Here is a 15,379-nt window from a genome sequence, read left to right as displayed (position 1 = left end):
ATGTTGACCTCGAAATTCAGTTACTGACATTTCACATTGCACTGCCTTGACAGTTACTGACATTTCACATTGCCTTAGATACACTTTTCAAAATCTAATACCTTTCTTTCTACAGTGCAGTTTAGCCAGATCGTAGGCGTACAATAAGGTCTTAGCTAACTGATTTTTCATTTGGATTTGTAATGATGTTGTGTAGATCGCTGTAGTGGAACATAAATAAATTTGTTACTTCAACTGAACGACAAATCCTTTGTCTCGCACCACTTCAAATTCTGCGTCTTATCCCCTAGCTGCCCCACGCCTCTGCGGTTATATGAAATTTTTGGCTTCGTTTTGCAGTTTTTTCCACTTGTGTAGTCAAGTGTTTTATCGCAGAACCATACCTTTTCAATCATTTTCGTCTTTAGTTTCATTTGTTGTGGATCTGTTTCATAAAACACCGTACGGAACTAAGAATTATGGTGTAGATCACCGGCGTACTTCTATCACTTTCTGGTCAAATGTGCAGCTAGTTATGCAGTTCCGTATATTTTTGTTGCTGGTATGCTGCATTTTTCGTCCTGCTTGTACGCCGACGAACGACACATGTCTACTGTTTCCGTTCCCGATTTTTTTTCGTGCTTCCATGATCCGTTACTGTGGGCGCTTCTTCACTTGCACAGTACTCGATCACGGTCTTAAGGTGACTGCTTCAGTACTAATATTTTCCTCTATCCGCTTTTCTTCTCTTTGTTCAATTTGTTCTTCTATTGCTTTTCCTATTTCATTTGGATTCCATTTTTCTTCTCGCCTTCTGCATTATCTCTGTTTTGCATGACTTGTTTCTTCGTTCTATTTGGTTTTTAAAATTATTTGTATGTCTGACTGTTTTGTTCCGTCCCCGCGTTTTGCTTGTTGTGACTGTTTTATCTTGTTTTTCTGTTTTTAAAGTTGTGGTTTTTACCTTTTCATAAGTTTTCTACTTTGACTCGTATCTAAACTTACACCCGGCTGCGGGTGGCTCCGCCCCTTGGACCAATGTTAGGTGCCATCTAAATCTACTTAAACGACTGCACGGGCGGTCGCGTCGCGCCGGCTCGCTGCCAGCTCTGCCATATCTGCGGCCCTTCGCAGAAGTGAGGGCCTATGGTGTTAGCAGGCATTTGCGGCTATTCGACCTGACCCCAATGGGTCCATGCGCTAGTTTCTACACTCGTCTCGCCATAAAAGGGGAAGTTACACTCCTACTCACTAGTCTACCTTCTAAAATCTATCGGCTGAGGTAAGTTACTTCTAGATATGCAGTATATGCTGTGATTGCTTTTCTCGATTGGTCTGTGCTTCCTGACATGTGCTAGCTAGGAGTTGTATTTGCGAGGGACTTAATTTTGACTCCTTGCTCAAGCAACCCACAGCTGGCGCAGTCTACCAGAAATCCCAGTTTTTCTTCTCGTTTCTGTTAGGATGTGATCGCTCATCAAGCATATCTTTTGTTCGCTCATTTCTTTTCGTGTGGTACATATCGTGAATCAAGAAAGGGGTTTTTGTGTTTATGTAGTTGTAATCTTTATTTTATATGCAAAAATAATACATAATACTTCCTGTACATATCACGTTGCTTAGTATATACATATATACATGTATGAAATGTAGCTGTGCCTTATGCCATTCTTTCTCTGTGTTAATTGCCCTCTTTGCTCTTTTCTTTCTTCTTTTTACTTCGATATTGGGAGCGCTGCAATGCTGTCTTTGAAATTACAATCACGTATGTTCTGATTAACGTGGGAAACTTACTGTGTAAAGCTCTGCCTTAGTGAGCTGAGGTTTTGCTCCGGGTTTAGTCAGCTCTGGCCTAGCAGCGATATGCACTCCTTCTGTAGAGGGCTGACCAACTTTTAATTTTTATGCTTGATCAACAAGATCATAAATCTTCTTGAGCGTTTCCGCCGCTTCTCTTGTGTCAGTGTTTACGGGAATGTTTACATTTGCGCTCAGGACTACATATTTCTAAATATTTGTTTGTTTTGAAATTTGACAATCAACATCTGATATTTGATAATTTGGGAAGGTTGGAGGCAGTTGACGATGGAACACTTACACTTTCAATGTTGCTCCTTATTTGAGTTCGCTCTTGTTTGCACTCCTGAGCTGCCGTGACCAAATCCTGAGTGGAAAGTACTTCGTCGACTTCATGCATCGTCTCACTTAGCTGTGTATCGGGTATTTCATGGACGTATGAAGTAGATGGATGCTCTTCTACAACGCCTCCTCCATATAATTTTGCCGCATGTCTGTGAAGGCAACTGATTCCAGCTCTATTATCCAAGCAGGTGCAGCGCCAAGAGTAGGGATAGACACCGCAGAGTGGACAGTGAACGTTCTCACTCAAGGATTCACTACATGCGCATCCACCCAAGTGTACCACTTGGTATTTTTCCGCCACATCCTTTCCGTGAAGTTCCCATTTCTTTTCTCCCTCTCGCTTCACCTTCTCAGGCCTGCTCTCGTAGTGTTTCAATGCCCATCTATGACATTTAGTGGACTGCTGAACACGGAAAGAGGATGCTGCGAGTGGATGGCGATCCTACAATCATCACTTAAGAGTATATTTCAAACGTTTGCAAAAACGTTTTACCCTAATTTCGGCTGAATCAGCCAGGTCCTCCACAGCTCTGATTAGCAGCTCTACCAGAAAGTCGGCTCTTGAGTTGGCATTTCTGTGGAGGAAGTCCTTTTTTAGACGCAGATGCCACCTTTCACTAATCATTGTCGTGTCCATCACGGCACATTTGTTTGCAAATGGTGCCCAACTGGCAGTCCTTCATGAAAAAGCCTTTCGGCCTTTCGGGAAAAGGGAAGTGAAGCCAAAACGGTTCTATACTTGCCTAAATAGTTCTGTTTAAGATAATTAACCATTCCAGTTTGGCCTTCTGTTTCGAGAAAACCGAGAATTTGACCGAAGCGTGACTCAAACAAAGTGAGGTCAGCAATGAGGAGAAGTTCACTGAGGTCTTTCTTTACTTGTCCTCGAATGCGAGCCAGAAGAATTACTCCGTAGGTAGCACAAAAGTAGGCGGAATGATCTCTGGTTTTTTTTTACCGCAGCTAATCTGGAGGCGCTCCTTTTGAATGTTTGGTCGATGTGCCATCTACAGTAGTGCAGCTTAGTCCGCGTTTCCGGAAAAACAGCTCGAAGTCCGTTGTAAAAGCATGGAGCTTCATCAGTAACTATCTGTTGTGGGTTGAAATCAGGCAGAAGCTTCTTGATCTCCAAAAAGAGTCTCTGCACATCCAATGTTGTCATTGTGCCGCTCAGTAAAAAAGCTTTAATGCGAAACCATTTATCAATATTGTTATCAACTATTAATGTGAGCAATTAGGAGTGAAACTGTACCAGCCGGAAGACCCCGGTTTTTGTTGTCAGCTACTGAAACAGTCGCTAGCTTTAGATTGTAACGTGTGACATTATGTGTGTCGTCGACTGCAATTCCACGTGGCGAGAATTTTCTCAACCATTCTAACTGTGTCGGAGTGATCATTACTAAAGAAATGAGCTTGTTTGCCAAAATTTTAGGTATCATGTCAAGCAGCTCACTTAAAGGCATCACCCCACGAATCTGAGGTGGTGCAGATTTCAGGTGGAGTATTCGTATAAAGGATGGGAGACTACGAAGAGGAGGGTGGTTCCGTCCATTTCTTCCTAATTGCCGTAAAAATCGGCTCGGAAGATACGGCTTCATTCGTTTTGGCGCACCATTTTGTACAAGAGGTTCGATTGGAGCGCGCCAGTCTTGTGCGGCGCCGCATCTTCCGGGCCGTTTTTTACGGCAATTAGCAATAAATGGACGGAATCACCCTTCCTTTTTTTTTCCTCTTCTTTTTAAATATTTCCCCCTTAAATTTTCCCCCCCCTAATTTTCGGGGGTGATGCCTTTAACCAAAATCCTCGTCCACTAGGATCATCAGTAACCTCTAGGACACGGATTCCGTCGCCCGGGTTCTCCCCTGCTTGGCGGTGCATCAAGGAATTCATGTCATTCTTGTCGCGATAACCAGGGCGTAATCCAAATTTTGTTGCCAAATTCCAAAGATCTGACCCTTCGACAAACCACAACCTAGAGGTTTTCACTGAGTTGTCCCCTTTTGAAGCGTCACAAAATATAGTCCATTGAATGTTCTGTACATGAAAATAGGTCTAGATTTGTCATTTTTCAAGCAATTTTTGACTCAGACCTTCGAGAAGAGTTCTCAAAAGTTGTTTCTGTGTATTGTTAAGATGGAGCAGCGCATGCTCTATATCGTGGCCGACATGCCCCAAACATCCTTTTATGTTGACTTTACCATCATCAGCAATGTGAACGTTCATAAAACATGAACAGCTGATAACATCCTTTTACTAGATTTGCCTTTGAAGTGGTTGCTTTCTCATATGTGCCAGCCCGATTGTATCTAAGGAATTAGGTCATATTTTGTATGCAAAATTTACATTTTATAAGCACCTTAGAGAGGACGACGAGCCCTTGGCATAACTTGATCGCTTGAAAAAACTAGTTCCACTTCTTTCACACTGCTCATGCAACCATTCCTGGAATATTGCAAACTTCTTAGAACTGAGGAAACTACACTCTATTTATTTTCAGTGCATTTCAGTGAATACTTCCAATGCGACCTACCTCGAATTCTCCAACCGTATCAAATGTAAGCACTAAAACAGTATAGTCTTGGGGTTTACCGTTAGCACCGTCTTCGCTATGATTGTCTTCGCAATGACAGGCCATACTTTCGCGGTCGGTAAAACCCTCACAACAAATAGGGCAATACATACAGGGTACTTCAGGAATAGGTTTTGATGAACTAGTCTTCTTCACTTCCAGCTTAACCTGAGCTATGTGCTGGTCAGAATATTTGTGGGTTACTCTTAGATGAGAGTACAGATTCTTTCTTAGAAGTATTTTGGCGCAGATGGGACAGTCCCATAGTTAGTGAGAGGACGATGACATAGCGTATGGTGATATAGACACAACTAGATACGAATGTTACCCTGTTCAGCATTGCGAAATAACGACAGCTTGTGATCCATTTTTTCACACGGGACCAGCCTTTGCGAAATGCGAGATCTTTCCCGTACACAGTCGGCTGGATAAAATGACAGAATAAGAGTTAAAGGACAAAGGCGAATAAAGTGCCCTGGATCTACTTACTACGTTTGACAACTGCAGCTGTGTTCAAACCGAAATTGGGAAATTCACTGGAAAAATTTTAATTCTGATTGCATTACATAGGATTTGTTATAGATAGCTTTTGATGAACTCCAAGCAGAATCAAGGCAAGATGAAATGAAAGGAAAATGTTGATGTAGATGGACGTATACGAAACGTTGTAATAGGCTAGAATCTAGAATTTAATAAAGCGAGCGCACAGTGGGATAGAACCTCTAAACTGCAGAGATATACATGTGAGAAATGTGTGGACATATGAGAACAGCGTGCAAAATAAATCCAATTTTCAGGCACATAAATAATGCTTCAGTACCAAAGATTCTGCCAGCCGTGAGTTGTAAATGACACGAATCATTGAAGTCCCTGCCAAAAACAACTTCAAGCTAGCATATGTCGCGGAAGATAACCAAGAAAGGAAAGTTTGCAACAGTTAAAGAGACATCCAAAAGCAACTCACCTTAAGCGGTTTGTAGAAGCTTGTAAAATTTTTAGTCTCAGTATCCAGGGAGGAGCAGTGTAAATGGAATTAGAAAGAATTGACGTATAGTGAATAGTTATAGCAGGCACTTCTATTTGAAATGGAAAGAATGGATTTGCAGCGGTTAGTCGTAGCAGAGTACAGCAAATAGTAGTGGAGAACTCTGTTCCGATCTTGGAACACGATAATTAATAATGTAATGTGATGTTAATGCTCGACGTCACACTGTCCCTCCTTGCCGACTATATGGCAAGGAGGCGGCGCGTTGGTTAGGGTTGTTGATCGTCTGGCCGGGCAGGCCGGCTTTTCTTCTGTGTGTGCTTGACTTTCTGCTTATTTGATAAACGTTCTACCACTGCATTCTTCTTGGGTATAAATCCCATATTACCGTGGGCCAATCTCACGCGCACAATTTTCTGGCGCATCGGTAAAGTGCCGTAAAAGTGCAGCAAGCCCCTCAGCTGCCCACAGCAAGCCCCTAGTTGTGCAACATCGAGAAAGATGTCTTTGGTTTTCCATAGAAAACCTATGGCCCATAGCGTCAAAACTCTCCAGCTACTTCTGGAGAAATTTTCACTCTACAAAGAAGAGTGTAACCCAAATGGGTCAGATGAGGAAATGTTTGAGGCATATTTGACCTCAACCAACCTTATAAAAAGTGGTATGAAAACTATCGATCAAAGCAGAAACTCTTTGCAGTCACTGATAGACAAACTGCAGATGGAATACAATGATTCCAAAACAAAAGGCAACAAGAAGGACCTCGAAAAAGAAGTCGAAGAAATTGAAAGTGAAACAAAATTCACTGATATCATGGCAAGAGCAAATGAAGTGATATTCATGCTAGAAGCAAGAGCCACAGAAGCAGCAAGTCAAGCTAATAAATTTGCAAGGAAGTTGGGAATAAAATTACATAGAAACCAACGAATAGTAACGCATCTTGAAGATGCAAATAATCGATCACCACAAACGAGAGGTGCCAGAGCGGCAACAGATCAAAGTAGTGACTAGACTTTCAGCCCAGATGACGCAATATGGCTGTCAGAGGATCATTCTGATAGCAGCAGAGAGGCGATCGAAGAAGAGTTCATATGTAGAACTCTCAAACCAAGTCAAATGAAACTTCCTAGGTTTTGGTGAGATGAAGAATTTCCAGAGTTCTGTGCAGTCTATGAAACTTTGGTACATCAAAATAAAGTACTGAGTGAGTACAGTTGAGAAAATGCTTCTTCTCAAAGATAGTCTTCGAGGAAGAGCGGAAATGACCATCAAAAAGATACAATTAATTCCCCAGAATTACAAATGAATGGTTGAAACTATAAAGAAAAAATATGGTAACAAACCTATAAATAGAGCAAAGATCGTGCAGAAACTAATCGACCTTCCATGTGCAAGGAACAATGCCGAGAATTGCACATATATTTTCGACAAAATAAGAATGTTGATTAACCAAATGGTATCGGCGGGCCAGGATATACCCAATACACAAGTTGCCATGTGGACAGAAAGAATACTAGAGAAGTTTCCGTACAATATTGTGAAAAATGTCCTTATATCTATCCAAGAAATGGAAGATGTGAAAGTAGAAAACGTTATGGAGCAACTCGAAAAGGAGATCAATGCTAAAAAAATTCGTTGAATCAAGATTAAAAGGTCGTTTTAAGACCGAAAACACAGAAATAAAAAGGAATCAAACTCTGCATAGGTCAGAGACAAGAAAAAATGATAGGCAGTGTATTTTCTGTGATAGCTCTGATCTGCTCTCATTCTGCTCATAATTGCAGAACAGTAACAGATATCCAACAAAAGAGGAACGTTGTGATTAACTCCAATCGCTGTTGGAAATGCTTCAGCGACGAGCACAAAAGTAATCAGTGCACTAGACCAAACTGTCCCCACTGTGGAAGGATCCATCATCAAAGCTTGTGTTTTACAAGATCATCCGAGAATGTAACAAATCAGCAAAATCGATTGCGCTTTGGTAACAATGCAGCAACGAACAACAGAAGACCCCCTACTGGCGAAATAGGAGGGAATAATGCCGGATTGCGCAATCGCACCTCAAATGACGTTCGTCAACGAGATCGAACTTCGAATGTACATACCGAAAATCCAATTCAAAGTGATTCTTTCGTGAAAGTCGATTCTAACGACAATACCACAAAAGACCAAGTAGTGCTCGTGACTGCCGAAGCAAATATGTGGAATAACAAAACAAGCCAATATGAGCGAGTTCTCATATTTTTTGATACAGGTGCACAAAGAAAAACGAACGTACAGCAGAGGAGTTTGAACTCCCAAAGCAAAAAACGGAAATATGCACCATGTCTGGCATTGGTGGCCATACTGAGAAATTTAAAACGTTCTTTGTTCCATTGAAAATATCCACAGTTTTTGGAAAAGGGATTCATCTAACGGTTCAAACAAAACACATGATAACTAACGGTGTTCGTTCAGCATATCTTTTAGAACAAGATAAGCAGTTTCTTCAAGGTAACGATATTTGTTTGTCCAATGCAAGATTGAGAGGTGAACACCAAAATCCACAAATTCTAATTGGATTAGATTACTACTACGAACTTGTAATGAGTAGCACTAGAACAAGGCTACCATCCTGACTGTATGTTGGCAGAACATTATTAGGTCCATTTCTTCATGGTCGTAGTACAAGTCCAGCAAATCTAACTAGCAGAGAGATTACGCATAGTGTTACGTTCGTTCAGGAGTTAATTGAAGCGGATATACTTCAGAAGATTTTCTTATTGGATGGATTAGGAATTTCCATCCAATGAATTTTCAAATGATGAAAAAACATTTGAGTATTTTGAAAAATACTCTAGAACTATATCATTTAAGGACAGTATTGTGACTGCACCTTTTCCTTCTAAGGAATCGATATATCCGATAATTACGCGATGGTATACCGTAGGCTCGAGTCCTTACAGAGACAGCTGGCCACCAACAATGAGCAAAGGTCGTGGTACAGCAAAATATTGAATGATTACCTCAAAGATTCCGTAATCGAAGAGGTAGATGAACCAGTCAGAAACGCGGCTGGCATCTATTATATGCCACAGTCTGGAGTGTGGAAACCTTCAAAAACGAAACCTCTCAGAATCGTATTTGATGCATCCTCGAAACAAAGAGGTAAACTATCATTAAATGATGTAGTTCACACCGGTGAATCTTTCGTTGATATGAATTCACGATATCCTAATTCGTAGTCGATACAGCAAGTTTATATTAACATGCGATATCGAAAATGCATTCACTCAGATCAGAATCGTAAACGAGCACGAATACCTTTGCCGCTTTCTTTGGGTCAAAGACACCCGTCGCATGTCACATAGTTGTTACACATAGCAATATAATTGTTTACAGATTTAACCGTTTACCATTCGGCGTTACCGCATCTCCTAGCATATTGAATATGGCAATTACTTACTTACTTATTACTTAAATGCAAAGAATACCCCACTTTCACACGAAATAGCAAGAAATATTAATATTTTATTGACAGCTGCAACTGAGCAGGAAGCTTTGAAGAAGTATGTTGAATCAAAAAATCTTTTTAAGGAACTTGGTGTGAACCTACGAGAATACGTGTCAAATTCTCAGATTGTAAATGAAGGAATACATGAGAAAGACAGATCACCTGCTGGTGATATCTAATCCTTAGGTGTTAAATATAACACAGAAACTGATGAGTTTAATGTAAAATGTAATGTAATGTAATGGAAGTAAATTTTTCACCGAAAACATCACTTACTAAGCGAGATGTGGTTAGATAATAAATTCTGTCTACGATCCTATAGGTGTAACTACGCCATTGCTTATCAATTTGAAATCGCTAGTGCGAGAAATCTATGACACTGGAATTAAGTGGAATGGCTATGTTAATCCAATAATGACTAATAAATGGAACTACATCTGCGAAGAGATCAATGGTGTATCAGCATTCCCAGGACAATTCTCACGAATGTGCGAAATCTTCGCACCTTAGATACAGGAGTGCGAAAACGTCACATTTCAAAAACAGATTTATGGATATTGTGTGATGCAAATAATCTTGCGATATCAACTTGCGCCTTCTTGCGTCATAATGGCATTAACGAAGTCACGCAATTGATTAGCGGAAAGTCAAAGTTAACTCCCGAAAAATGCTGACAAATAATTACAAGGTTAGAAGTGCTTGGAATGCTCATTGGAATGAGACTGGGAAAGAGTATCCTAGAAAATCTTGATCACAATATAGATCACTTCAATTTTGTCACTGATAATGAAATCGCTTTACAATGGATTAATTGCTCTCGAAAACTTCCAGCTTTCATAACCAATCAGAAAGATCGAATTGAAAAAAAAATTAAATCTCAGGTTGAGAGCAAAGGCATTTTCGTGAACTATTTCCCTGTTCCAACACATAACAATCGAGCAGGGGCAGGGACGCGAGGTCTAATATCATCTCAACTCCACTCACACAGCTGGGTGAGAGGGCGGCAATGGCTGGGACTAGAGCCATATAGCTGGGAACTACGCTCTAGCGATGCTTTGAATTGAGAGGAAATAATGGAAGAAGTGGAAACACTTGGAAATTTCCATGTTGATGAGTTTGAGAGTAATAATGATATTGCGAACTCAATGTTCGTAGATCTATCGAGATTTTCACGCTTAAAGACAGCTTTGCGAACTGTATTTAGAGTTGCAAAAGTGCTGCACAAATAAATCGATGTAATTCTACGAGATTGACATCAATTGCAATATCTAAAATCTCGCGTTTTGACCCGAACTCGATAATTGACTGTGAAGAGATGAGATTAAGTGAGAAATTAATAATGGCATCATTTCATAAGAATGATAGCATGAAAAAAACTGCAAAAACGGTTTCCGAACCAAATAATCGTAAAGGATGGAAATGGAATCATAAGATACAAATCAGGAATTCGAAAATGCAAATCTACATTTCGATACAAAAATGCCTCTCTATATCGATAATGACTCTGACCTCGCTAGACTCATTATTACAGATTTGCATTAAAACAATGCTCATTGTAGCAAGGATCACATACTCTCTCTAGCTAGACAGAAATATTGGATTCCGCAGCAATCAAGATCAATTAAGAAGAACATAAAAGATTGTAGTATTTGTAAGAGATGCCAAGGTTGCCATTTTTTTAATTTGCCTTTCGGAGCTCCGGAGATGCCACCACTACCATCAGATCGGGTGACAACAAGCAATCCGTTTCAAGACGTAGGACGTGATTCGTGAACGTGATTTTATGGGACCATTTCTATCCAACAGAAATGAAAGAATGTATATATGTCTCTACGCTTGTCTTGCAATCAGAGCAAGCCATTTGGAAGTGCTAGAAAGCTTTAGTACAGGGGCGTTTCTCAATAGTTTTTCTCGATCTGTATCGCGTAGAGTTTATCTTTTTTAATGAGATCAGACTGCGGATCAAATTTCAGACTTAGTCATAAAATAATTGAAAAGCTGTTCGAAAGCGATGAAACAACGGGGAACTCAGTAATGAATTATTGTGCCTCTGAAGGCATTAAATGGATTTTTAACCCACCAGCATCTCCAAGGATGGGTGGTGTATGGGAAAGGCTTGTTGGATCTGTGAAAGGAAGTTTCCAAAAGTCAGTTGGAAGAAAGAAACTGTCATTTGAACAGATGGCTACTGTAGTCACTCGTATAGAAGCAGTTATAAATACACGTCCACTCAGAAAACTCACAGCAACTGATCTTTCTGAAATTCCACTCAGACCTATTGATTTTCTACAAGGAAATTTCAAATTCTCAATTCCAATTTCTGAAATGTCCAACTTCAGAAACGATCCCACATTTGAGCCAGAGTTGATACAAACAGCTGCTCATCTTCAGAAAACATTGCAACAAAGTTCTGGGAGAAATGAAACACTGAATATCTTACTATTTTACGTGACAGCCAAAGATGTCAATTGAATCAGAAACGTCATGTGAGTAAAATCCCACAAGTCGGCGAAATTGTTTTGGTTGAACAAGAATTACTGCCCAGAGGACAATGGGTATACAGTAAAATAGAAGATTTAGTTCGAAGCGCAGACGGCTTGATAAGGTCCGCTAAAATTCTACTGCCTTGCCGCAAAATTTTGCAGAGACTAGTTAATAAAATATACCCTATAGAAATTCGTTCAGAGCCTGACAACCAACAATCGGTTGAACGAAGCTCTGAGATCATGAACAGTGATATCCATATCATAACAACAACTCAATCTAGAAATCATCTAGCCAGAATCTCCAAATCTCGCGCTTTAGACGTCATTCGAGAATTGGAAACAGACCTCTACAGATCGATGACCCCTACGTCTGCTCGACCAACAGTATCCTGCCTAATAACGGCAATGTTATCCTTGTTTCTAATCAACCCTGGTAATGCACAACCATACACCAGTATTACTTGTAATGAAGGTATCGCGTTTATAACACCTCCTAGAGGACAATTCGATTTGTGCTTTGATCATGAATGCAAGTCATTCAAAAATGTTAGGGAAGAAATTAGGTATACTCTTCTTGTTTCACCATTGGACAAGCCTGTAACGGTAAAAATACGTTTCTACTTGAGAAACGAAGTAATAACAATGATCGAAAAATGTGAGCGTCACGAATTTTGCGCGGCATCCTCAACAATCTTGAGTAGAGCACTCTTAGGAAATCCACATTGTTGGCCATTTGGCGCCGTTCTTACTGTATCCATAACCTTGTACTCTATTCTCGTAGCAGTGATTGGTATGGCGTGGTCCATACGCAAATGCCGAAAACAAAGGCGGAGAAGAACTAATGTACAAGTTGAGTGCGAACTAAGCACGTTCAAACCATCTCCTCTAATTGCAAACACTTTAATAGTAGTCACTTTGTTCACTTTAGCATTCAAAAGTGCTACATTTGCTTGTCAATATGGTTACACAACGCACACTGCAGAAATGGTGTGCGCGTCAAGAGGCAAATGTCTATTAGAATTTAGACAAGAAATACTCTTTAACAGAATTCACTCAGAAATCTGTATTCAAATCAACCACTTAAATACTACAGTGGGTATGATAAGAATGAAAAATAACGACATAAAACGCAATTGCAGCAAACTTCCACTCTTCTTCACAAGAGACACGATGCACAAGTTTTTTCGCATCACGAGATGCGATGATGGTATCCTGCACACAAAATATTTGTAATAGAATGTACCCGAATAATACTATACCAGAATTAGATATGGCCGCAAAGTATCCAGGATACAGTGCATGTGAAGAAACATGCGGCGGGATTGTCTGCGGTTATCTTCTCCCAACGCCAACATGCTCATTCTTGCGTCTGGCACAAGTACCAAAAAAGTAGGTCAGTGTTTAAAATTGTGCGCTGCATGGAGTGGACACCAGCAGTGCAGGTTGACATCGAAATACCGATGTATAACAGAGGAAAAGAAAAATCTATAATTCTGACACCTTATGTCACTCACAAGTACGATGAGCTATCGATTACTGCAGTTTCAATTCGAAAAGCACATTTTCCTCTAATGTACAGAAGATTCGCTGTTTCCGAAAACGAGCCACTAATGTTGCCGAATGATTTTAGTCTTTCTGTAGAATGCGAGTCACATATCCAAACGAAAGAAGAATTCTCAAAATGCGAAAATCACATGGTTTGTACTTGTGAAAATCTAAAGGCTCCTAGAAGATGCAAGTGCCCACTAGGTTCTATTAGGAACCTGCGTAAAGAGATCACAAATGTACTTCCCATTAAAACCCCATTCACAGAATTAAGGTTAGAAGAAGGAAATATCAACGCCTATACTCACCAACATGAAACCACTATTGTTCTTGATTCAAGCCTTATGTTCAACAGCGCGCATTACATCATAGAAGAATCTTGTGATATAACATTTGAAGAAATAAAAGGCTGCTATAATTGCCTTGAAGGAGCACAAGTTAAAGGCATCACCCCACGAATCTGAGGTGGTGCAGATTTCAGGTGGAGTATTCGTATACGGGATGGGAGACTACGGAGAGGGGGGTGATTCCTTCCATTTCTTCCTAATTGCCGTAAAAAACGGCCCAGAAGACACGGCTTCATTCGTTTTGGCGCACCATTTTGTACAAGAGGTTCGATTGGAGCGCGCCAGTATTGTGCGGTGCCGCATCTTCGGGGCCGTTTTTTACGGCAATTAGCAAGAAATGCACGGAATCACCTCCCTCTCCGTAGTCTCCCATCCCGTATACGAATACTCCACCTGAAATCTGCACCACCACAGATTCGTGGGGTGATGCCTTTAAAGTCTCGTGCATAGTTCGCATTAATACCTGGGCAACTGTCCAGTGCGAATCTCAAGTGTTCTCCATCGAATGTGGGCCATCGAACAAAACTAATATAGTATATCTGGATTTTAGTAACGCTCTGATGCAGCAAAAGTGTCAAACGTCTTGCAATGGGCATGAGATCACATTTGATCTACATGGAACACTTGTATACCATCCCAGAAATAAGCGAAGTCAGGTTTACTCCGAAGAAAATAGTGAAGAAAACGCGAGTACTTTGGAAAATTTGATCTACCTGATCTTCAGCCTCTCTTGAAAGTTCTTAAAGAACACTGGGAATTGGCCCTTGGAACGTTAGGTACCATGGCAATAACAATAGGGATCACCTATTTGTTGGGGCCCACCATCGTTATACTATTGATAAAACTTGTCGTTACACTGTTAAAAACTGTTGTTTCCATAATAATTCCCGTGTTAAAATTGTTTTGGGCATGTACAAGTAAGTGCTGTGATGCACTCCGCAAATAAGAATCGTAAGACAGCCAACCAGGCTATATCGAACAGATCCAAATCATATAATAGTCAATAACATACGCAATAATCCGCATATAGCCATTACAAGATGACACCAGAGCTAAATCTGGTGGGAGGTGCTTACCTAGCAGTATAAAAAGCCGTTGAGGATAGTTTGCGATCCTTATCTGTGGCCAATATGGAAGACCTTCTCGACGAAGTGGACACGACACCCGCCTTTGCACCTATTTCTGCCGCAATTTGAGCGCTTGCCCACCGCCCAGAAGCTAGTCAGGACAATATTCTCCGTCAGCTGGATGTCATCGAATTTGCCTGCTTAGAACTTCTTAAGCGTTCGGAGCCACGATCTCCATGTGCTTTTCGCACACTGGAACAAAACCGCGACATGCATCACAGTGCTAGATGCAGCAGATTCCCAGATGCTTTCGCCAGAACTCTGCAGGCAGCCAGACTTGCTCTATGCGAGCGCTGCTTCAAAGAGAAACATGGCAGAAACGACTGCGGTGTCAATTGCGTGCATTGCGGGTTACCGCATAACACGCTTTTGTCCAGCAACCGCGGTCGTCCCAGCGTTCCCTACAAACGTCGTCAGAACTAATGGTCCTCCCTACTCAACCTCCCACTACGCCCGACTGCAACGTGCACTCGTCAACTGAAGCAAATATTGGATTCGACACACTTTTTCTCTCGTAATGTATTGAGGTATTTTTTGTTGTTGCCGGAGTGTTCCGATCTCGGAACACGATAATTAATAATGTAATGTAATGTTAATGCTCGACGTCACACTGCCCCTTCTTGCCGACCATATGGCAAGGAGGCGGCGCGTTGGTTAGGGCTTGTTGATCGTCTGGCTGGGTAAGCCGGCTTTTCTTCTGTGTGT

General features: G+C 40.9%; 4 protein-coding genes across 6 annotated transcripts; 3 read left to right on the top strand and 1 right to left on the bottom strand.

Moving 5' to 3' along the window:
- Positions 1-1,881: 1,881 nt before the first annotated feature.
- Positions 1,882-4,757, bottom strand: RB195_024462 (uncharacterized protein; the record flags this gene model as incomplete). 2 transcript variants are annotated; one of them, XM_064212244.1, is made up of 7 exons in its annotated part: positions 1,882-1,986; positions 2,078-2,563; positions 2,615-2,798; positions 3,918-4,094; positions 4,357-4,428; positions 4,479-4,564; positions 4,653-4,757. In XM_064212244.1, the coding sequence occupies 7 exons, from the start codon at positions 4,755-4,757 to the stop codon at positions 1,882-1,884; spliced, it is 1,215 nt and encodes a 404-aa protein (XP_064068124.1). The 2 variants fall into 2 exon arrangements, with proteins under 2 accessions (XP_064068124.1, XP_064068125.1); XM_064212243.1 differs by lacking the exons at positions 3,918-4,094; positions 4,357-4,428.
- Positions 4,758-6,177: 1,420 nt separating this feature from the next.
- Positions 6,178-6,687, top strand: RB195_024461 (uncharacterized protein; the record flags this gene model as incomplete). 2 transcript variants are annotated; one of them, XM_064212242.1, is made up of 1 exon in its annotated part: positions 6,178-6,687. In XM_064212242.1, one exon carries the CDS (start codon positions 6,178-6,180, stop codon positions 6,685-6,687), a length of 510 nt encoding a protein of 169 aa, XP_064068122.1. The 2 variants fall into 2 exon arrangements, with proteins under 2 accessions (XP_064068122.1, XP_064068123.1); XM_064212241.1 differs by having other exon boundaries at positions 6,205-6,687.
- Positions 6,688-11,263: 4,576 nt separating this feature from the next.
- On the top strand, positions 11,264-11,641 carry RB195_024460 (uncharacterized protein; the record flags this gene model as incomplete). Its single annotated transcript, XM_064212240.1, has 1 exon — positions 11,264-11,641. One exon carries the CDS (start codon positions 11,264-11,266, stop codon positions 11,639-11,641), a length of 378 nt encoding a protein of 125 aa, XP_064068121.1.
- A 1,432-nt stretch (positions 11,642-13,073) lies between these two features.
- RB195_024459 (uncharacterized protein) lies at positions 13,074-13,664 on the top strand (the record flags this gene model as incomplete). The annotated part of the gene is made up of 1 exon (XM_064212239.1): positions 13,074-13,664. One exon carries the CDS (start codon positions 13,074-13,076, stop codon positions 13,662-13,664), a length of 591 nt encoding a protein of 196 aa, XP_064068120.1.
- Between the last annotated feature and the right edge of the window lie 1,715 nt (positions 13,665-15,379).

The sequence above is a fragment of the Necator americanus genome, chromosome X, assembly GCF_031761385.1.
Source record: "Necator americanus strain Aroian chromosome X, whole genome shotgun sequence".
In the NCBI taxonomy this organism is placed as follows: Eukaryota; Metazoa; Nematoda; class Chromadorea; order Rhabditida; family Ancylostomatidae; genus Necator; species Necator americanus.
This window is presented reverse-complemented; position numbering and strand designations above follow the sequence as displayed.